Source organism: Talaromyces proteolyticus (assembly GCF_021365285.1).
Source record: "Talaromyces proteolyticus strain PMI_201 chromosome Unknown BGW36scaffold_5, whole genome shotgun sequence".
Taxonomy (NCBI): Eukaryota; Fungi; Ascomycota; class Eurotiomycetes; order Eurotiales; family Trichocomaceae; genus Talaromyces; species Talaromyces proteolyticus.
The window spans coordinates 1,392,283-1,413,206 of NW_025764281.1; the positions used below are offsets into that span (position 1 = coordinate 1,392,283).

General features: G+C 44.2%; 8 protein-coding genes across 8 annotated transcripts; 4 read left to right on the forward strand and 4 right to left on the reverse strand.

Moving 5' to 3' along the window:
- Positions 1-490: 490 nt before the first annotated feature.
- On the reverse strand, positions 491-1,256 carry BGW36DRAFT_460630 (uncharacterized protein; the record flags this gene model as incomplete). Its single annotated transcript, XM_046222098.1, has 1 exon — positions 491-1,256. The coding sequence occupies exon 1, from the start codon at positions 1,127-1,129 to the stop codon at positions 491-493; it is 639 nt and encodes a 212-aa protein (XP_046073245.1). The 5' UTR covers positions 1,130-1,256.
- A 2,270-nt stretch (positions 1,257-3,526) lies between these two features.
- On the forward strand, positions 3,527-4,718 carry BGW36DRAFT_376728 (chaperonin 10-like protein). Its single transcript, XM_046215920.1, has one exon. The coding sequence runs from the start codon at positions 3,615-3,617 to the stop codon at positions 4,614-4,616; it is 1,002 nt and encodes a 333-aa protein (XP_046073246.1). The 5' UTR covers positions 3,527-3,614; the 3' UTR covers positions 4,617-4,718.
- A 332-nt stretch (positions 4,719-5,050) lies between these two features.
- BGW36DRAFT_376729 (C-3 sterol dehydrogenase/C-4 decarboxylase family protein) lies at positions 5,051-6,891 on the forward strand. The gene has a single exon (XM_046215921.1). It carries the CDS (start codon positions 5,395-5,397, stop codon positions 6,517-6,519), a length of 1,125 nt encoding a protein of 374 aa, XP_046073247.1. The 5' UTR covers positions 5,051-5,394; the 3' UTR covers positions 6,520-6,891.
- A 365-nt stretch (positions 6,892-7,256) lies between these two features.
- BGW36DRAFT_426473 (uncharacterized protein) lies at positions 7,257-8,412 on the reverse strand (the record flags this gene model as incomplete). Its single annotated transcript, XM_046220276.1, has 2 exons — positions 7,257-8,205; positions 8,258-8,412. 2 exons carry the CDS (start codon positions 8,410-8,412, stop codon positions 7,257-7,259), a joined length of 1,104 nt encoding a protein of 367 aa, XP_046073248.1.
- Positions 8,413-12,406: 3,994 nt separating this feature from the next.
- Positions 12,407-13,484, forward strand: BGW36DRAFT_376731 (hydrophobic surface binding protein A-domain-containing protein). Its single transcript, XM_046215922.1, has one exon. The coding sequence runs from the start codon at positions 12,615-12,617 to the stop codon at positions 13,248-13,250; it is 636 nt and encodes a 211-aa protein (XP_046073249.1). The 5' UTR covers positions 12,407-12,614; the 3' UTR covers positions 13,251-13,484.
- A 1,804-nt stretch (positions 13,485-15,288) lies between these two features.
- On the forward strand, positions 15,289-16,551 carry BGW36DRAFT_376732 (hydrophobic surface binding protein A-domain-containing protein). The gene has a single exon (XM_046215923.1). It carries the CDS (start codon positions 15,402-15,404, stop codon positions 16,254-16,256), a length of 855 nt encoding a protein of 284 aa, XP_046073250.1. The 5' UTR covers positions 15,289-15,401; the 3' UTR covers positions 16,257-16,551.
- A 611-nt stretch (positions 16,552-17,162) lies between these two features.
- On the reverse strand, positions 17,163-18,920 carry BGW36DRAFT_376733 (uncharacterized protein). Its single transcript, XM_046215924.1, has one exon. The coding sequence runs from the start codon at positions 18,862-18,864 to the stop codon at positions 17,629-17,631; it is 1,236 nt and encodes a 411-aa protein (XP_046073251.1). The 5' UTR covers positions 18,865-18,920; the 3' UTR covers positions 17,163-17,628.
- Positions 18,921-19,664: 744 nt separating this feature from the next.
- BGW36DRAFT_448809 (uncharacterized protein) lies at positions 19,665-20,260 on the reverse strand (the record flags this gene model as incomplete). Its single annotated transcript, XM_046221762.1, has 2 exons — positions 19,665-20,125; positions 20,191-20,260. 2 exons carry the CDS (start codon positions 20,258-20,260, stop codon positions 19,665-19,667), a joined length of 531 nt encoding a protein of 176 aa, XP_046073252.1.
- Positions 20,261-20,924: the final 664 nt, after the last annotated feature.

The window sequence follows — 20,924 nt, forward strand, 5'->3', positions numbered from 1 at the left end:
TCCCTTTTACTATTACTATTTAGTGATGGTGGAATGCTTAATTCTAATTGTCCATGTCGCGTGCTGTGATCAGCAGTGATACGGAAATTAAATATCTAATCCAAGTTATACTTGAGCCCGATTATCATTGGATTTGTTGCGTATCTCTGCGGCTATTTTCTAAACATAACAACGTCAAGTGTTGATATCAACTGATGTTTACGTAGTAGCCCTGATAGCGGCTGGCTACTGATGATACTGTAGCATTGTGCTTCAAAGTGGCTTGATCAGATGAAGCCGCGCGGGGTATATACTATAAACTATATACGCGTACTAACTAGTACCTCAAGAATGATCCATTTAGTCGACATTTAGCGGTGTCTCCGTGCCATCCCCGCACCAATATTTCGGCATATTAAGCAGTAGAATTCCGCTTTGCCTTCTAGATATAGCGATTCCCTGCCTCTACAATGTACATGTATAGTTGTATATATGTCTTACATGTACATTTCTAATTAACTTGTACACTCTGACCAAATTGCACCTGCAAATCCAGATCCTGCCACTCTGTATTCGTAGGAATTTCGAACAACACCTCCCCAACAACACCCCTCCCGGGGACCGCTTGAATCTCGTCTCTCTCCGGAATCTTCAAACTAGCCATGAGCGCGCGCATCGGCTCATTGGACTTCATAGTCCCCGCTTGCAGCCTCTCCAACCCGATTCGACGACTCAACTGAATCAACATTTTCATTGTCAACTTCCCGAGCCCTTGGCCCCGCGCACCAACATTGAACTGCATCCCGATATTCACTCCGCCATTCGGCAGTAAAGAGAGATTCCCACCGCCTACTAGTTCGTCGTCAATCTCGACGCCGATATCGATCCGGTTGAATTGCGTGATTGCGTCAGCATATTTTTGGATTGTGCTGGCTTTGTATTCGTCTATTGCTGCTGGGTCTCGTGCTCTGTCGCGCAGGGTCGCGTCGTGTGGCCGGTTGAGGGGGTCAAAGACCATGGCGAACCATGTATCGAGATCAGAGGCAGGTGTGTTGTGTGTGAATTTCAGGTTACGGCGTTCGGGCATTGTGATGGTCCAGTGGTGGGTGAAGTATTTGGTATGCTCATTGGCTTCGGTGGTGGAAATCATGGTGGTGTGTAGATTAGTGTACGAAATGGTAAGTCGTTCGTTGTAATGCTATTCTGTGGTACATGTGTAGATGTAATTTCAAATGCAGTATCTGATCACTCGCCTTGACCGTACCAGCATAGATACTAGTGATATTGATTATAGACAAGTAGCTGTCATGGCTCATCCCAACAATTTTGCGAATCTCAGACCCACATAGCACAGCTTGGCTACTCAATGTTGGCTCTAAAAGAACCGGATCAAATATAGAAAAAATGAGTGTTTGTATATATCCTGATTTTTTTTTTTTTTTTTTTTTTTTCCTATTCCCTTATCCTATCTAACTAGTAAATTTATAGTATATCTGATTACTATTTTTCAAGTATACCTTATACTATATGGTCGTACCTGTCGGTTCCTAAACAACACCAACTGCTTTGTGTGTTATGACGTTAATTAATATTTCAACCATTACATGCCAATAGCCTTATCATATATATATTAATTATCTACAGAAATACACATTCAGGGATCTCTTATGCATACATATTCTATATACCTTTAAGCATAATTGTAGCTAGACAGTTATTATTAATTGTATCATTCACTATATACGCCACATCAAGTGTGTCTGTATGGTATCGAGAATTGACCCATAGCATAATTTTGAGTAATGAACTCACCACCTCCTAGGTGGCGAGTAATCAAATACCTATGTGATCATGAGCCTTTTGCCGATTTTACTTGGCAAACTGCATCATAGTGTATATTTCTTTCTGACTTTACGAATCATCAATTACGATAGCAGTCAGTTTAGCCATTGGCAATGTATATTTTGGATATTTTTGTCCTGGAAAAGAACAGCTAATTCCATGAAACTCGGCTCAAAGCTTTCTCCGGTATTCTGACACCTAAACCTAGCTAATTAGAATATTATGCAAATCACAACATATATTTTTATGGATACTACTAGTCAGATTGACATAACAGAGCTGAACAGACGACGGCTATAAATAAGAATTCTTCATAGACGTTTGAGGTGTCGAGATGACAGAATGTGAGGTTACTATCCTAGCAAGTGCTTCCGGATCATCATTTGGGCTTTCATTGCTGTATTGTTGAGACCGGTTCAGGATCGGATCGGAGGCGATGTGCACCTGGGAGATGTAGTGACAACTGACGGTGACAGTATGCAATTCTCATCCTTTTCAGTAGGTCCAATCGTGAGTAGCTTTAAATAGCTGTGGGTTATTAAAGCTCAATATAAGTGTGATATCTCATTATAATATAACCAATCTCGTCAGATTAACAATCTCTCTGTTTTTTTATAGGATATCATTTGTAAAAATAAAAATTAGCAGACTACAGGAGAATATCCTCTCAAATCAATCCTTATCGTTTCTAGTTCCCGTTTCTACTTCGTGGGCCTGTAGTAACCCTAGCTGCTTGAATGCCGTTTCTCAATTTGTTGCGCGCTCCCAAAACAGGCAGGCACGGGAACCCAGAAACTGTTATGCAATCATTGCCTTATAGATATTATTATATAATATCATGCAATAGCTGCAAGCAAAGATCAATTGTTATAATACTCGGATATTAAAAATGACTTTCATAGCAATATTTTAATGCATTTAACTAAAATCGTTTGATATATAGCAGTAAAAGAAATGTTTTTAAATCTTATCATATTTCTTAACTATATAGATATACACCTTCCTAATTAAGTGTTAATAGGGTAGAGCGTTGTCTAGCATCAATTGATCAAATATCAACCAAGTGCGGTTTTTACTTCAAATGTTGTTTTTTCATACGCTTGTGTAGCTTCCGTGGACTTCCTCCTATGCCCTTTTTGCAGAAGTATATAATAGATATATTTCTACCTATTACTCCACTTAACACACTGCTGACCCCTAGAAATTCTTAAGAATAGCTCAAGAAGAGATTTAAGCAGATAAAACAGGCCTATATAAGCATATATTAGATATGTTTCTATTTAATACTCTACTCAACCTTAAAACATTATTAGAAATCCGGTATACCCTCAGAAATATACTCGGATAAACAAGACATAAGGGTAGTAAAATAGATTAATATATGTTATAAATAACTTCTATTACTGAATACCCAAAGGGAGCTATTTATCTACTATACATGATGATAGGCCAGTAGTGAGGGGTGGCTCATGCCACCCCAGGTCAGTAGAAGCATTAACACAGTAATATTAATAGATTATATAACCGATTACTGATGATTGCAATCGGTATCCGGGATCCACAGTTTTCCCATTGCAGCGCGGGCCGGCCAACCACACCGTATATCCGGGAACCCTGATCAAGTAATAGTAATTAGTGGCAAACCCTCAGGTGATAAATCTATAACTATAAATGCCGAGTATTCTCTCTTCTTGACGATGAGCACCTTGGCTTTAGCAGACTACTCGCAGTATCAGAGGATCGTTCACGAACATTATTTTAAACTGCAAACGCCCCCTCCTTACAGATTAATCATGTTTTCTGCAGCGACAACTATGAAAGCTCTCCGTCTGACGCGAGAGCCAGAGGGACTTACTCCAGCAATCTCTTTAACAACTCTCCCAATCCCTAAAGCTATTCCAGGATACGCGGTCGTCCGGATCCACTATTCCGCAATTAACCCTTCGGACCGACTGAACTCCAAGGGGCTTTTTCCGCACACAACGTTCCCCATAATCCCTGGTCGCGATTTTTCGGGGGTCGTTGTAGCTGGCTCCCCTAATAAAATCGGAATGGAAGTGTACGGGACGAGCGGAGGGACGCTGGGGTTCTCAGTTGATGGCCCTCATGCTGAGTACTGTCTCTTACCCGAAAACGGTTTGGTCAGGAAACCAAAACAGCTCTCATTTCTCCAGGCCGCAACTGTCGGTGTTCCATATACTGCGGCATTTCTATGCTTAAGAAGAGCACGCATGACTGAAAATGATGTCGTGCTAGTACTTGGAGCCACAGGAGCCGTGGGATCAGCTGCAGTTCAGCTATCGAAGGCTCTGAAATGCAAACAAGTCATCAGCGCTTTCAGGGGCGTGGACGCAGACATAGATCTGACCGCTGATCCCAATCTGACAACCGTCCAAAAATTGACAAACGGAAAAGGTGTCGACGTTGTAGTTGACACCGTCGGAAATCTTGATTTAATGAAGTCGGCTGTCAATCAACTTGCTCACCGCGGCCGATATACGTGGATCTCTGCCCCGCGCAATGGTGCCAGCACTGAACTCAATTTTGACGTGTTTCAAGGCTATCGCCAAGAAATTGAGCTAATTGGTTGCAATACTGCTAGCTATACATTTGAAGACGTGGCAACAGATCTCACCAAATTGGGAGAGTTGTTTGACAAAGGTGAGATGACAGCTAAGGCTGACGGTGATTTTGACACAATCTCCCTGGAAGAAGCCGTGGAGAAAGGATATAAGAGCAATAATTCCCAGAAACACCAGAAACAAATTGTCATCCATATAGGGCCGGAACATTGAAATGTGCTCGGATGAATGTATTTTACCTTCCTCGTCTTATTTTGGTCAGCTAGAATGCAGACAAATACACACTATGGAACTGATTCCTCTTTAGGTTTAGAACTGTATTAAGTGTAAATAATTTTTATTATAATAATGATAAAAAGTATAAGTAATTATTTGCATAGGCTTTACACAAGTCATGCTAGAGTCTTACCGAAGCCCCTCTACCCCACTAACTCTCCCTCCTAAGATCCTCATAGACCACCGTAAAAAATCATTCAAAAGAACCCTGATCCTCTCTAACCTTATTATTAAGGCTTATGCATTACTTTAGTAAGACATAACTAAAATTAAATTACGGTATTTAAATGTATTAGTTATCTAAAAATTACTAAATTTGCTTATTTAATTCTGGCGCCCACTAAATTTTAGTTTCTCCCAACCAACATTAACACCAGTAATTAACAGTCGTTTTTCAAACCCAAAAGCGAATTCTCCAATCATCAATCACCACTTGAACATTGAACTCATCAACTTACTCAAGATTTCATCAGGCTAAGACCCGGTAAAATATGGAAAACAATGTTTTCAGAGCAACTCAATCTTGTCGTCATGTCGAGGTTGAGATACAGGTCACCATTGGCAATGAATTCCGGAGAGAGATCGAAATCAAGAACCAACAGGCCGACTCGGCCGCCGTTGGCTAGGTTGTTAGGAGCTATGGATAAAGACGGACTTCCCCTGCCTTCTTGTGTTGCTTCCCCTTCTCACTTGCCGTGAACGGTCATCTTTTATCATGCCGAACCTCCCGCCTCGTTCTAGGCTGGGCCCTGTCCTCTTGACTGGGGGCAACGGCTTTGTAGCCTACCATATTATCGCAAAAATCCTTGCTGAGGAGCCCGACTGCAGCATCCACTCCCTGGACGTGAATATTAACCGTAACCGCCATCCCAATGCGAATGTCCACTACCACCGCGCCGATCTCGCCTCTGCGGCGGACGTGGAGCGGGTGATGCAGATTGCACGTCCCGTCACCATCTTCCACACTGCGTCGCCGGAATTCTCCAACGCACCAGTGTCCGCTTACCATCATATCATCGTTGATGGCACCCAGCACCTCCTCAATGCCGCTGTCAAAGTTGGCACCGTGCGAGCCTTAGTCAATACATCAACCCCTGGAGTCATCAACGATAATCACTCAGATCTGATCGACGCCACGGAGGAGATGCCAATCTTACGGCCCCCGCAGCAGCAGCGGATTTACTGTCTTGCCAAGGCTGATGCTGAGGAGGCCATCCAAGCTGCCAATCGTAACAGCGGTCACGACGACCAGGGCGTGCTGACCTGCTCGATACGCCCTGGCCTTGTATTCGGCGAGCACGATGTTGGCGCCTTGGGCAAGATGGTCGCGGTCGCCCGTCAAGGCCGGTCACGGTTCCAGATGGGCAATGGGCAGAACCCATACGACTTCGTATATGTCGGCAATCTTGCAGATGCGCACTTGCTGGCTGCCCACGCCCTGCTCGACGCCTGGGGCCAGCCTCGTCCCACGGACCCGACCGTCCGTGTGGACGGCGAATGCTTCAACGTCAGCAATGATGACCCCTGGTTCTTCTGGGACTTCCAACGCGCAGTTGCCTCTGAGACGGGCAATCCCGTGCGCCCCGAGGATATCGTGGTCATTCCAAAGTGGCTGGGACTGACAATGGGGTTTGTGAGTGAGTGGGTGGTGTGGGCGATATCGGGTGGCACTCGGACTCCTAGTATGACTCGTGAGGGCATTCGCTTTAGTACCCTCATCCGCACGCTCAATATCAACAAGGCCAAACGGGTGCTCGGGTATCGTCCGAAGGTGAGCATGCAGGAAGGCATCCAGCGCAGTGTGCGTTGGTTCATGGAACAGCCCCAGGAAAGTACATAGGAGAATGTTCGATCTGCTCTCTATCGAGCTCTGCATTATCTGCCCTCAGTCCCCCCCCACACAGGAGGCTGAAAGTGGGAGACTGCAAGGCCATATTTCGTGAAACTCTTTGATATTATTTACAATTTGGGCGATATGGGATGAGTTAATTTCTATGAAACCTGCTTGGTTAAATCTCTTCTGCCATGCAGTTTCTCATGTTAATCTTGTTTCCTATAGAATCCTAGCATCTTCGGAGCTACGAAAGAATGAAAGATATTAGCTTTATAACTGTAAGCTGGCTGAGTGGGCCATTCAGATTACTTTAAGGGTTGGACTTTGTAAATAGACCAAAAAGATCTCAATTCAACTACCGTGATTGAGTCCAAGAACAATACTAGACTTCCAGGTTCATATGCTCCCACCTTCTTATCACTGTAGGGGAAAGGAGTTGTAGAGGCATCTAGCTTTCATCATACAATCAGTATCATCAAATATCAGAATACTAATATACAACGTTGACTAAGTATTAAACCTTGATGGTAAAGTACTCAGTTGATGTGATCGCCAAAATTTTGAAGCTTCCAGGCCAGGGAGACTTGAAGTAGCATGCTTTTCACTAGTCCTGACAGATATGATCATAGTTTAAATTAGAATTACAGACCAACATAATAAACGATCCTAGTGTCAATTCTAGTGTTAATATTATACATACTTTCATGACTCATCAAATCATATACGGACAGCATGGACGATTTCTATGGTTTACCAAATTTCCTTCCTTGTGCCTTGTTATGCAAAGCCCTGAGATATCTCGGACTAAGCGGTAGATCCTTTACGATACTCGCCGCAAGTTCCTCGGCGAGTTCTTTATACCCCCTATCAACAGGTTTCCGGAATGCCAGTGCTGGCCAAATAAACCGAGACTCTCCTTCCTGAGGAGCACCACGATGCACCATGTCGACCTCGGTGGCTCCTGCATGATCGACGAATGTAACAAAGCGCCTTGACCTGAGTCTTCGCATGCCAAGAATGTAGCCCTTCTTCGATAGGAATTCTGCGTCGAGCTCAAGTTCAACTAGGCCATCGCAAGCACGGAGCAACCCCCACAGTGGCTCTACGTCTTTCCAGTTTAGCATCTTCTCAACAACCTCTGATGGGGGAGGGTCATAGTCGTGATGTGCCATGAGCGAGATACGAGTAAGCAAATCCCGTGCCTCTGGCCTGATATTAAGCAAAAACCCCTTCAGAAGCGATGGGTTTTCAAACGCAAAATGATTCTCTGTCCAAAAGATATACGAGGCTTCTTTATAAACCCGTCGATTGATCAGCATAACCTGCAAATTCAGTCGCCGGGTACACAGACACGGCAGAGTCTCCATAGATGGTCGATCGATATTCCCGAATTTGCGATGCCAGCAAAGATCACAGAGGAATTCGTTCGGCAGCGTTTGCGAGCCCCATTTACTACGTATTGGCGAGACGTAGACCGGCTTGACCGAGTGCCGCCAATCAGTGTAGTAGAAGTAAGTACATTCGGCACATCGGTATGAGTTTTGTGTCATTTCGTCTTCGAAACGCGGTCCAGGCCCGTCTCCCACTACCAGTTTTCGGCATCCCTCGCCGTGGAACATGTCGAATTTGCAGGGCTGTACTAGGAGCATTCGGTATACCCGATTGCGGATTTCGCCTGGTAGGCAGAGGAATCTGATAATGCGGTTAAAATTGGTGTAATACGTCGAAATATTTTCAAGCCTACCTGTCGAAAAGCGTCGCTTCTTTTTCTGTATTTTGTGGTTGGTCTTCGGGTTGCACTGCTCGGTTCTGATGCTTTAACCTAGCTTTTTTGACACCCTTTGGCCTTGTGCGTGCGGGATGGGGAGAGAAGGGGGATAGTGTTGATGCCCCCGACATTGTGTTAGAAGAATATGATGCTTGTTTATACGTGTAAGGCATGAAGAGAAGAATATCAAAAATAGCTGTAATCAAATGAATTGACAATTGAGAAATCCAAGTCAACGCCTTAACACCGGCATATAAATGCAAATAATGCTGGTTTATCCAAATCGATACCTCAAAACATAAACATCATAATGCTCTCTGGAAGCATGCCGGTTTATAAGTGCTCATCCCCAATCTGGCGACGAATATTCCTCGCCTTCATACGGGAACCTAAACAGGCAAAAATGGATGGTCATTTTGACTCATAGCTAAGCCCTCACTGAGCGAGCTGTTAGCAGAGCAAGAACAGCAGGAACATGGTGGCTGAGCAAGATTTGGAGAGAGGAGAGTAATAGATGCAGGGGCGCTGATTGGCCCGGGGCGATGACTCATTCTTCTTAATTTGTTCATACTCCTCTAGCGCTCAACTGTGCCAGTCTCACTTATGACAGCCCTCCCTAGATCACAGCGATAGTAGATTATCCTACATCCGAAGATAAACAAATTCCCAACAGGTCCTCACTTCGTGGTAGAATATGTGGTATAGCCAGATTTGGATCCAGAACCAGTTACGAATTATTAAATAATAATTCTCAATATTATGTGGAGAGTAAGCGGTAGTCTCCGCTGCGCCACAAGGATTGTGACCCACCCTATAGTGATGTTTGTGGGATATTAAAAAAGTTCAATAAACTTCAAGCAATGCTTGATTTATCACAACTTATGAATAAAGTAATTTATATGAAAAATTAAAGAGGAGACGAGCCATGCCCCCGGGAGTCACTCGGGGCCCACTAGGTTAAAAGCCAGCGCCGAAGAGGAGGCTCAGGGGAGCTTCGGTGATAGCTCTAGGCGGTCTCTCATCGACTGGCAAGGCCCGCACGTTGGTTTTCAGGAGGTTGGACTGGGGTGGCGCTAACCCCATGAGACCCCCGAAGAGCCCTGCCCAGATAAAGAGGCACTTGAACGTTTTGGGACCGGCACGGGAAATTAGGGGCTTCTACCCCTAAAGGCGCCGCTACTCCACTAGAATGAGACCTTTTGGGCTTAAAGCTTGGTAAGGTCTCTAAATTGTTTTAAGAAAGATAGGTAAATAAAAGTCCGGCGCTCTCCGCTAAGCTTTGGGGGCTGTTGGAAAGTTCAGAATAAGTAGTAGATATTCTAGCATCTGAATTTATGTTTTCCCTAGTACACACCTAGTTGCGAGAGCAAGCAATCAGCCTCATCTTTCACATCATTCATACTCGGGTATTCGCCATGCCAACACTTCTTGATTATTTTCCCTATAGAAAATCATCAACGTCTGAAAATGAGCCCTGTTCAGGCCAACAGAGGCCGGGATTCTCGAGGCTAAAGAAATAGTATTTCTAGACATACTATAATGTAATAGAATAAAGAAGCTAACTAAGATGAAGTATCTCAATCCAAACATTCAAGTCATTTTCATTTGCAGAAGTGATGTCGATATCAGATAGTAATAAAATAGATTGTCTGAAATCTGTAAGTTTAAGTTACTTATCTAGAATTAAGATATTGCATAGAGTAATATCATCTATAAATACCTTATCAGAGTGGACATGTGCTTTTGAAAAGTATTAATAAAGCTCGACATCTAGCTGGTTTTTAAAGAATCCTCGGGCTCTGAATAAACATCTAGATATGACTCAAGATCTCCTTATGCAAGGGCTAGCTCAATGCCATACTGGGATGTTCAAAAGAAAGGAATAATCCCTTCAAAGCTGCCCAGGCGTTCAAAGATTTGAATCTCATTCTCCAGGGTTTGCTGGTTTATTTTGTTTATATATCGACATCACTCTCTTGGAGGTGCCCAGGTTCATATTGTTTAGCTTTCTTGACAGCACGGCCTTCCCCCATTTTCAGAATAACCCCAAATCATACCATTCCCAATTACTGGGAGACCAAGATAAGGATCATGGGGAAACGGAAAAGGTTAAGAACTGTAAGATTGTCTAAGCACATCCGCCGGCTCTATGTTGTCCATTTGAGATTGAATAAGTGATTCTGTCCGTCTGTTCGAGAAGGCTGAGCATTAAGAGATAATTCGGATCCTGTTATATTTGTCTGAAGGGGGCGAGTGTTTATGAGCTGTAATCTTGCAATATTCCAAACGAATTTCTTAGCAAGAGAAACAGAAAACACAACCAAGCTTACCTTTGACTGGTGCGACTCATTGGTTGCAAAAGGCCAATTATATCGTACAGCCAGGAGAATATCATGTTCGTTACTGGCGAGAGGAAGAATGTACAGGGAGATGGTAGGAGAAACGGTGGAAGAACTTCGAGGCAGAATGAATATAGTAACATCAGTTTGCTGCCAAAATATTTATCACTGAAACGCTGTTGGCGGCAAGTCGTCTGCACCAATGGTATTTCGGTTTGAGAACTAACCATGCCGCACTAGTGATCTGCCCGAAAGGTCAATCTATTTTTGAGGCGCCACTGCCTGGCCATGCTTACTCTTACGCCGACAAAGCAATGCAATAGAGCGTTACTGGGTGGAACCGAAGCAGGGTTATAAACGCCAATATTTGATAGGTTGTAACTCAACCAACGCATTGCCAATGCCTTTGCACAGGCACAATATTGCTCGAACCACTATTTTCAGGACTTGATTACTGGTGCATGGAAGCAAATTTATTCGCTAACTTCGCGCCAATCCAATGAGACCTTTGGCCAGGACGAAACACTGCGACAACGCGCGCGCGAATAGGCATCAACCTATCATCGCGCTGACATCCCATTTCCTGTGATGATCGAGCAAATAGTCCAATAACCCTAGTCTTATTACACTAAGCATGAAGAGAGAAACTAGAAAACAGCAAGCTGCCTTGGTGTTTGTGCTCCATTCCCGCATATAATCTTCTGAGGAGTAAGGCTTCGTAAGTTCTATCTGTGCTGTGTGTAGCGATGAACCAAAAATAGTCATATAATGATTAAGCGCTGGCTGCGGGCAAGGTTGCTAATGAGCTCTCTTCCCGATTTTACTCAGGAGTGGGTGATTAACGTCGAGATAGCACAACTTGAGTCCATTTCACTGTAGCTTCCTACTGTTACGGAACAGTGAAAGGGTCTATGGAAGAAGATGCGGGACCTGCACTGGGGATGTGAATATTTAGTTTTGAATGCGTTGCAATTCTCTTTTATTTATTTTATCTTCAAACAAATACCTATGGAACTTAATTTCTCTGCTTAGGGACTTTCAATCATCTTTTTTGCTCCCCTAATATCATAGGGATTATCTCGGTCTCCAATTATTTTCTTTTTGTTGTCCTACGGTTGTAGTTTTCATTCACATGAACATTACCAAGCCTCCTCCCGCCGCACTTCGCCAGCGCTTTTTGTCACTCAATCGTTCCTGTCTATCGACCGGTCAACTTGTCGCCAAGTTCTCATACCAATGGCCAAGTAGTTAGAGTAATCAAACCGAGGTCGATCTATGTCACGACCATACTCGTGTTTCTTTATCCTCGGTCATATTTGTATAGTGGCATCACAACGCGTGGAAACTCCGCTCACTTCAATTTGGGTAAGCGTCCGTTGAGGATGAGTCTAATATTCAAGAATGTACTAGTTCGTGTGGGTGAATAATAAAAATTTGTAATTATATAACGTAGGGTTTAGATGGAAGAAGGACCTAGCCGCGGGAATACACATGGACCAATATCACTGCTGAAGGATACATAGAGCTATTGTTAAGTGAGATATGTGTCATGCAGATCTTTCTGGCTTCCCCACTCCCCGCTAAAGCTAAAATCCGCCTCAAAATTGGGGTAAACCACCACTAGTTCACAGCTCTCGCGCCTCTCAAGGGTCTCTTGGCGCAGAATGACTGTAATAAAACGAAAACGTCATGCATGTAGGCATATTCTGACTAGAATTCATTATGTGCCAACTGCAGCCACCGAGGTAGCGATGCTTCTGATAACCTTTTCATCACCCATGTGAAATCTATATCAAACTTATCCCATTTGATTCTTTCTTGAATACACGCCCTGAAGAAACTATAAAACCTGCTCTAGGTCAAGTATAGGAAAGAAGAGGTTATCAAGGTTTACTTCCTAACAGCGTCAGATTCGTTGCATTATTCGTTCTTGTTTTACTTGCTGATATCTCCTGTCAAAATACGCTTTCCATTTGATTACTCGGTTGTCCAGTATGAAGTGGCTCACTCAGTTGTTTGTTGGCCTTACCTTGGGATGTGTTATCCATACATCGGCTCACCCTTCCCCCAATGCCAAGCGTGATCTCGCCTCCATCCAGGGCGTCCTTACCGACATCGGCACTCAAGTGACCAGCCTAGATACTTCCATCACCGCTAGCAACCCCGACCCATCTGCCATCGTCGCAGGCTCCACTAAACTGGTATCAACTATCAACTCTGGAGTCACTACTGTCCAAGCATCTGCGGTCCTAAGTGACGCTGACGCTCTGGGCCTTGTTGGACCAGTCCAGACCCTCTCTGGTAACGTCAACCATACTATTACGGATCTTATTTCAATCAAGAGCAAGGTTGTATCGCTAGGTTACGGATGCACCACTCTCAGCCAACTCCAAGATCAATTGAAAGCGTCCAACTCTCTGTCCGATGCAATTGTGTCAAAAGTCCCAGCAGAACTGCAATCTATTGCGAAGTCCCTCGCTGCCGGTATTTCAAGTGCCATACAGAATGGTGTTAATTCCTACAGCGATACATGTACATCTTCCAGTTCAGCCTCCTTGCCAGGACCCACTGGCTCGCGTCGCCAGGTTCGAAAGGATACAAGAGCATTGGCTGTCGAGAAGGTATTCTAATCGATACTGCCGCTTCAACGGCCTGTTAGTGCGCTCGTGTGGGTCACCTTACGTGTACACTACGTCCACTCGTTTGTCCATATCATGATAGTGAAAGTTTAGTTGATAGGATATTCCTGGCTCTATTTCTATGTTGCTCTACCGTGTGAACGGGGCGGGCAAACTATTGCAGATACATATTATTCGTCTCTCTATATTAGCTACCTAACCCCATTACATTGTTTTTGCCGTTTACTTCTAAAATTATGTCTGCATATTCGTAGCTGAACTTGAGAGAAAGTTTCAACCTATTATAGGAGGCGCAAAAGTTGTTATATGCTAAACTTTTAGTTATATTATGTTTCATTTTTCACCGATTTCCGTAAGTGGTGATAGAATTACATGTTGTATACAATGAACAGAGGATATATAGCGGTATTGTAATGTATCAATGTATTTGAGATTGATGGAATGTATTCATTTGGTGAAAGAAAAGAAAAGGTTTATTGATGTCTATTGATGTCTATTAGAATGATGATGCTGACCGCGGTATTCTTTTATGTTGCAGCTTTTATGGGTTCAGACCTGCGCTTGTTCTGCTTCGTTGTACCTGTTGGAGTGCTTAGTACCCCTGTTCAGGTGGTTCTTGCTGCGTTACTGTGGTATATCCATTATCATTTCGATCCGTTGCTAGCGGCTGTCGCAATGGGATTTAGTGTTCCTTACTATCTCTTAGGTATTCCTCGGCTTTGTCAGCTTAGAGTTGAGACTAATATCTCGGTCTCAGAATAATTAAATAAGAGCCGGTGTCTCTGATGTGCTGTTAGAAACCTTAGCTGAACTGCGGGGTCATGCCGAGTATCCCAGGTGCGCCATACATATGGCCCTGCTGTGGTATAGATCCTGGAGAATTAAACTCTCTTGCTATAAGAAGAAGATCATATATATAGTGGCAATTGCCTTAGGAGGCAATTGTGGGGAAAATCTCCCTCTGGGGCGCATAGCCCCTATTCCTTATTGGTGACTAGCTTGGTTCTACGATATTGGAGTGGTCCATGTGAAAGGAGGATTCACCGAGATGAGAGCATCAGATTGAAGTGGCACAGTCACGTCAATTGCTGGAGATTGTTCCTCATCAATCAATAGGACAATGGCAGAGAAAATTAAATCATAGACGTAACGGTAGATCTGTCTCCATGTAGCGAAGGTCCCAATCAACTAAGAAATTTTGGTTTGTTCCCGATGGTTAAAGTTATCCTTAGGGTGAGAACAAATGATACTTGGAACTGACGCTAGTTAAGTCTTTAATTGGTATAAATTATTGCCCAATCTCCTGAGGGGTATCGTTGTTCTTGATGGTTTATAATTAGGTCGTAGTCGTAGACACACTGGGATGGATGCGACCAGATCGCCGCAATGGCAATAGCGACACAAAACCAATCATGTCTCCTTCCTCCTATATGGCCCACCTTCACAGGGTAGTATAGCGCTATACCAAACACCAATACTGTCGATTTATGTGTAGACCTCTTCGTCAATCCAGTAGGTTTGTGACCAAGTAAGAGTGGTTCAAGTAGTTGCTATGATAATGTTTGTGGAATGCTGATATGAAGCTGTCAATGATAATTTTCTCGTTACAGTAGGCAAGACTTGCTATCAAATTTCACCGTTGAGGGAAATACAGAAACAGTGCAAATGAATTGCGAGCAGGGGGTACATAGCTAGCCAAAAATCGGCCTCGCTCAGTTGGGTAGCCCTGGTTGAACATCAACAATTAAATAAAATGATAGGGTACAACCGGCTGTTTGCAAATCTCCTACTGAACTTCTTCCGAGGCTTGCCCCCTAGCATAGACTAATATTGGGCATGTGTTCTCTGATCCGCGGGCGTAGCATCCAGTCAGCCTCGAGATCAACGCCATAGCCTGCCCCTGCATAATTCCATGACCCAAAAAATACCTCGGCTGCAGTGAAAGCGCACGGAAAGGAGGCGAATGAAGATCCTAGGAAAGTCGTTATTAAGGTGGCTCTCTTCCTGGACAGACCTCCATCAAAGTTAAGTTTCTTCATCGTCTTGTACTTTAGGAAAGAATTGCAACCTGCCACTTGCTATTTGCCTCTAACCTCACGCTCGTTAAAGCAAGGAACAAACTTTTGTTCTGACTCTGTGACAATGAAGTTCACAGCTGCTGTTATCACGCTTGGCCTTGCCACCCCGATCCTAGCCACCCCAACTCTTGTGGAACGAACCCCCTCGCTGGTGCGACGCGACCTGACCGCATTCACCTCGGTTCTCGCCTCCATTGACACCGCTGTCAAGAAATTCGGCTCGGATGTCACGTCCTACTCGGGCGGTGTCCCAACCAATTTGCTCACAGACTCCAACGACATCGTTAGTGTTACAAACAATGGCGTGACAACTCTTAAAAGCCAGTCCCAGCTCTCTGAAACCGATGCCCTGGGGCTCACTGAGCCTGTACAGGGCCTGACTAGCGACATTCAATCCGCGATCAATACCCTGATTTCCAAGAAATCCACCCTTGTCTCTGCCGGTGTCGGTGGTATCGTTGAGCAATCTCTTCAGACTCAACTGAGCGGCGCGAAGCAGCTTTCTTCTGTTATTACGAGCAAGGTTCCCGCCTCCCTCCAAAGTATCGCGTCCCAGCTATCTAGTGGTATCACCGCTGCCATCCAGAAAGGTGTCGATGCTTTCCAGGGAACTGGAACTGGTACCGCTACTTCCACTGGCGGTGGGAACACCTCTCCTGCCACTTCCGTTCCTGCTACTTCCGTTGCTGGTACTTCCACTTCCGTCAGTGGTGGCTCTGCTCCATCTGGCTCCAGCTCTACAGCTCCTACTCCTACCAGCTCATCTGGTTCCAGCTCTCCTAGTGGCGTTGTTCCTGGCGGTGGCAGTGGCTCTTCCACAAGTACCATCCCTGCCTTCACTGGGGCAGCCTCCTCTCACAGAGTCGGCAGCGTCGCCAGCTTGGCCGCTACCCTTTTTGCCCTTCTTCCCTTGCTCTGAAGCTCAACTGGGAGATCGGCTCCTGAGGAGCAAACTATAATCTTCATCTCTTTCCGTCCACCTCAGGGTTGAGAGCTTTGGGGAGCTGTACAGCAAGAGTCGGAATTTATGGGTACGAACAAGGGGTAGCTATACATTCATTCTTTACTTCATATTCGACTTATATAAAAATTAAATACGACGCTAAATCGGTTAGCATTATGTCGCTTTATACTTCTTTGATTAGCGGATGTGTACGTCCCTAAGATATTAAAAATCACTTTTAATAATTATTACATGGAGATTGAATTCAGTACTATTTGACTGGCTGAGGTGTGTTATATGAAGCTGCAGTACCACCTAATTGTAGATTCTAAGTAGCTTAAATTCTGTCATGTATATTCAGATAGGCTCATAGTCCTTATATGCGTCATTTTTCTATAACATCCCTCTGCGGGGTACTCTTGTTATAATCTAAGGGATGTATGCATTCTGGTTATATGTGGAAGATTGTTCTATCGTACATGAGAGGGACCTAGGGCTCATATATATAGCCAAAGGTATACATAGCACATCTATCTATAGCTTAAATGGTTTCACTATGGTGAAAGCCCTTAGATCATGACAACTCTAGCTCCACAAAACACCCTCAATTGTAAGCTTGCCAGAGCATGGGTCGCAGACAGGTTGTATTTCATGCAGTTGTACGTCGCATCGGGATAGCATCAAAATAGAGAATGCTTACTTTAGATAAGATAAAAATTACGATTAAAACTTCCGAGAATTCGAGTCAGTCATTAATTACCAGAGCGGTCTGCTTTTATCATTCTGTCGGGATATACGGGGAAGAAGAAATGTCGAGGAAATTCGAAGTACGGTTAACCTATCAAGCAATTTTCCCGAGGATTTCTATAACGATTGTCATGGTAAACACTGAAGTTTAGAAATGACATTTCAATTTACGCTAAGCTTGAAAATTCCCATCTCTAACATACATCATCGCACACAATTATTTTCTAGTTTTTTCTCCCTCCCCTATCTGTCTTAGTATTCTCGTGTCAAGCTTCCTAGATAGGGGAATCCATATTGATTTATTGAATCCTGACTTCTAAATTGGGCCATCTTCACACTATTTAACTCGTGCAGTAGATGGGTTTTTCTAGAACAAGTTAGATTATATGCATAACGCATTGCGCATCAATATGCCTGGAAGGAGTCTGTTTCCTTTGAGATATACAAATGCCAGATCCTCTGTCCTTCTCTTCGAAAAGGCAAAGTAGTGTGACTCTGGTGACTGTGGTAAGCCCGGACGGAAAATGTCTCCTGACTGAACTGGCGCGAGTGTGCTGTTCGATTGGAATACTTCATTTAAACCATTGATATGTTCGTGATATCATGTGGATGCGAGGCCAAACTTTTCAAGATTCTGACTACCAGCCCACTCAGAACAATGATCTACTCCTTTCATCAGAACCATCATCATCATTCCTAAGTCCTCGATATCTGACGGCTTCGCGTCGGTAATATCCGAATCCCAGTTGCAAAAATGAACGGGAAGCGGGGACTTCTCCTCCAAGGCAGATTTCCAGTAATACATTGATGGTGCCTCCCAGAGCGCCTTCTGCGCATAGAACGATAGATCCTGGAACTCGTGGTGAGAATCATCCCACCCGTTCTTGAGAAAACAGTAAAGCCCTTGCAATGCATAACTACATATGACAGTCCTCCGCAGGCTTTCTGCAAATATCCAAGTCTCCCATGAATCGACTGTTACGGCCACTGTGGAGCTCACGATATACCTTGACACGGTGTCAATGCGCTGAGTACGGTGTTTTAGCTGTTTAGTCCAATCTCTGAGTGTCAAGTCATCTCTTTCTGCATCGGCCCGTTGGCGAATGTCGCCGTCAAAAAGTCGAATTATCTGGTAGAGAATCAAAGCTTGAATGGAAGCAAGATGTTGTATCGCAGACATTCCGACTGGCGTGTAATTATCAATCAGGTTTTTCACCTTGTAGCTAATCGTTCGAAATATGAGATTCTGGTTACTCTCATTCTTCTGATTGTAGAGGGAACAGATACCAAGTACATCCTGTATGGCATCTGGAAGATTTTCTGTATACAATCGTTTGTTTATGAAGGGCGTCTGACACTGACGAACAAAAAGACCTGGGTATGACTTCATCCTCTTGATTGAGAATACAATCCGCTCCTGGTATATCTCGCCTGCAAGCACACTTCTTGTTGGTGAATCATTGATTGTTATATGGTCAGGAACTGAGAAACTCTCTAAATGCCCCATCACATCTGACCAATCGAGGTCTGGATCGGGAAATGGTGGGAGTGAGAGTTCTACCTGAGGGTTATCGAGGCTGGTATTAACATCATTCATCATCTGGTCCAGATTGCTACTGTCCGCAAATAACTCATTTACATCAACAGTGACTGGAGTATATCCTTGAAGATCTTCGGACATCAGATCCGTCCTTTGTTTTGATTGCGAAGAGAGAGGTGCATTTTGATAATGGCATTCCAAAGATCGAACTTTGCAGCGGTAACAGGGAGTAGCCTGATCACACCGCCTTTTAGACTTGACGCAATGAACGCATGCCTTTCGATATGGCGCCGGCATAATTTTCACAGGATGCCCAGCAGGGAAATACTGCAGCTAAGACGACTCGATAGCTGATGATGGCTTGGATAAGTCCTAGGTGATCGCGAATCTCATACAAGTTAGCGTACGCGTGATCACGCTAAAGCCAATGGAGTCGTGGGCGGGGCTAACCGAGCAGTAACTGATAGGGATGGGCTTATCATTATTTATTATTTAATCAATTTATACGACCTTGCCTAGCTTTACGTTATGAAGGTCTTGTTTTAGTGGGCGCTAGGGAGTCTTATAGGGGCCTAACCCCCTATTTCCCTCGCAGCCTGCCTCAAATAAGCCTTTCGTGATTTTTACAACTGAAGCGCAGGTCACCGACAAAGAATCGGAATTAAGTTTTGAAGATAAAAGGAAGGATATCTTGGAGTCGACGCAGGACTAATGGATTGAATGTTCCTTCTCTAGTTATAATTTTTCTTCTCTTTCCATGCTTTCATATTTTATCATGATTTGGGGCTGGGATATATTTCGTAGGATACGATGCCATTGATTAATGTTTTCGTGGATGGAAGCTAGGAATTGCAAGCTTTTGGCTTTATGCTCTTTACGATTGCACAATCTACTTTTTGACGCATAACCTACGCATAGCATTTATCGGTAGGACGACAAGCAACTTTTTGCTTAATCAACCTCAATGTTTTCATCTCAGCCTATATATATCGATTGATGTTTGCGTAGGGAGTACTGATACGTGTTAAAAGGGTACATGTGTCGCAAAAGATTAGAAAGGCCTGCTATTAGCCCTAGCGTATAAGTCATAAATAGATTCAGACTAAAGCCCCGATGAGGCCAACTACACTGCCCGCCAATGGCAACAAACCCCGGATTCCGTTCAACGTCACCCACCTTTCCAACAGACTTGCACTCTGGACGTCGGCATTCCTCGAAGACTCCTCTGATGATGCAGCAAGTTTCCTAAGAGCGGTGTTCGTACTGTTCATTAAAATGAGCGTGAAGGGTACAATGCTCAAAGTCAGGAGCGCTGCTGCGAAGTAAAATCTTGCGCAACTAGATCTGGCTTGTCGGAAAAATGGTCCCCCTGAACGAGTAGCCCATGCCAGGTATAAGAAGGAGGAGGTTATCAGAATGGCGATCGGTGGGTTCTGAGCTTTCCCTGTGTCATAAATACTGTTCCACTGTTTGGCGACTAGGTTGAGGGTAGCGCCGTGCTCTCGACCAGAATGAGCAAGTCTCGGAATAGCATTCATGCTCAGAACAGAAATATTACCTGTATATATATAGACGGACTTTGTTATTCAATGTATTTGACAACAAACTGGAGGGACCGCATACCCGATAGCCAAGCTGCACCGGTGATGCCGAGGACTTGTACGGCTCGGAAGGCCAAAGAATAGGAGGACATGGCGACCGTTCACGTCAAGAGGTGGAAAAATAACAGCAGTAATGTGTCGAGAGAGACGCGATCTAATAAAACGAAACACGGTGGAAGTGCGAAGACACGGGGATGGGGAGCTGCATGAAACGAAAGATTGATCTGTGTGACCTGGTGCAAATTCTAATTCAAATATAAATCAAATTATAGATGGCACAGAAGCCTTGAAGCTGACACTAGCTAATGGATGGTATGGTATCTACTGGGATGTGGGCAAATCGGAGTAGATTATTTGCTAGAGTATTCATAGCCATGGCATTCATCCTCCGACACATGCAGGCATACATTCTAACATATCATAGCCTAGGCTTCTCATCCCTGCGTAATATCTGTTTCTTTCTCCCTTTTTTCATTTTTATAGATTAAATTAATTCTTATTGTACTTTCTTTATAGATTATCTTTTTGATGAATCAGTGGAATATTTTCCTGGTTCCTGACTGCAGATCTTATCATCTTAGCCCTAGCCGCCCTAGGCTTCCAGGTCCTGCGCGGACAGTCCGTCGTAAGGCCGAGGGAGAGGGATGTCGCGTCGGATGCCACACCCAGCAACTGTTCGGTAGGCATGCCCCCCAGAGCCTTTGGAGGTGGCGCGGTAATCGCATTGCCGAAGCCCGTACAGGTAGCTCGGAATCC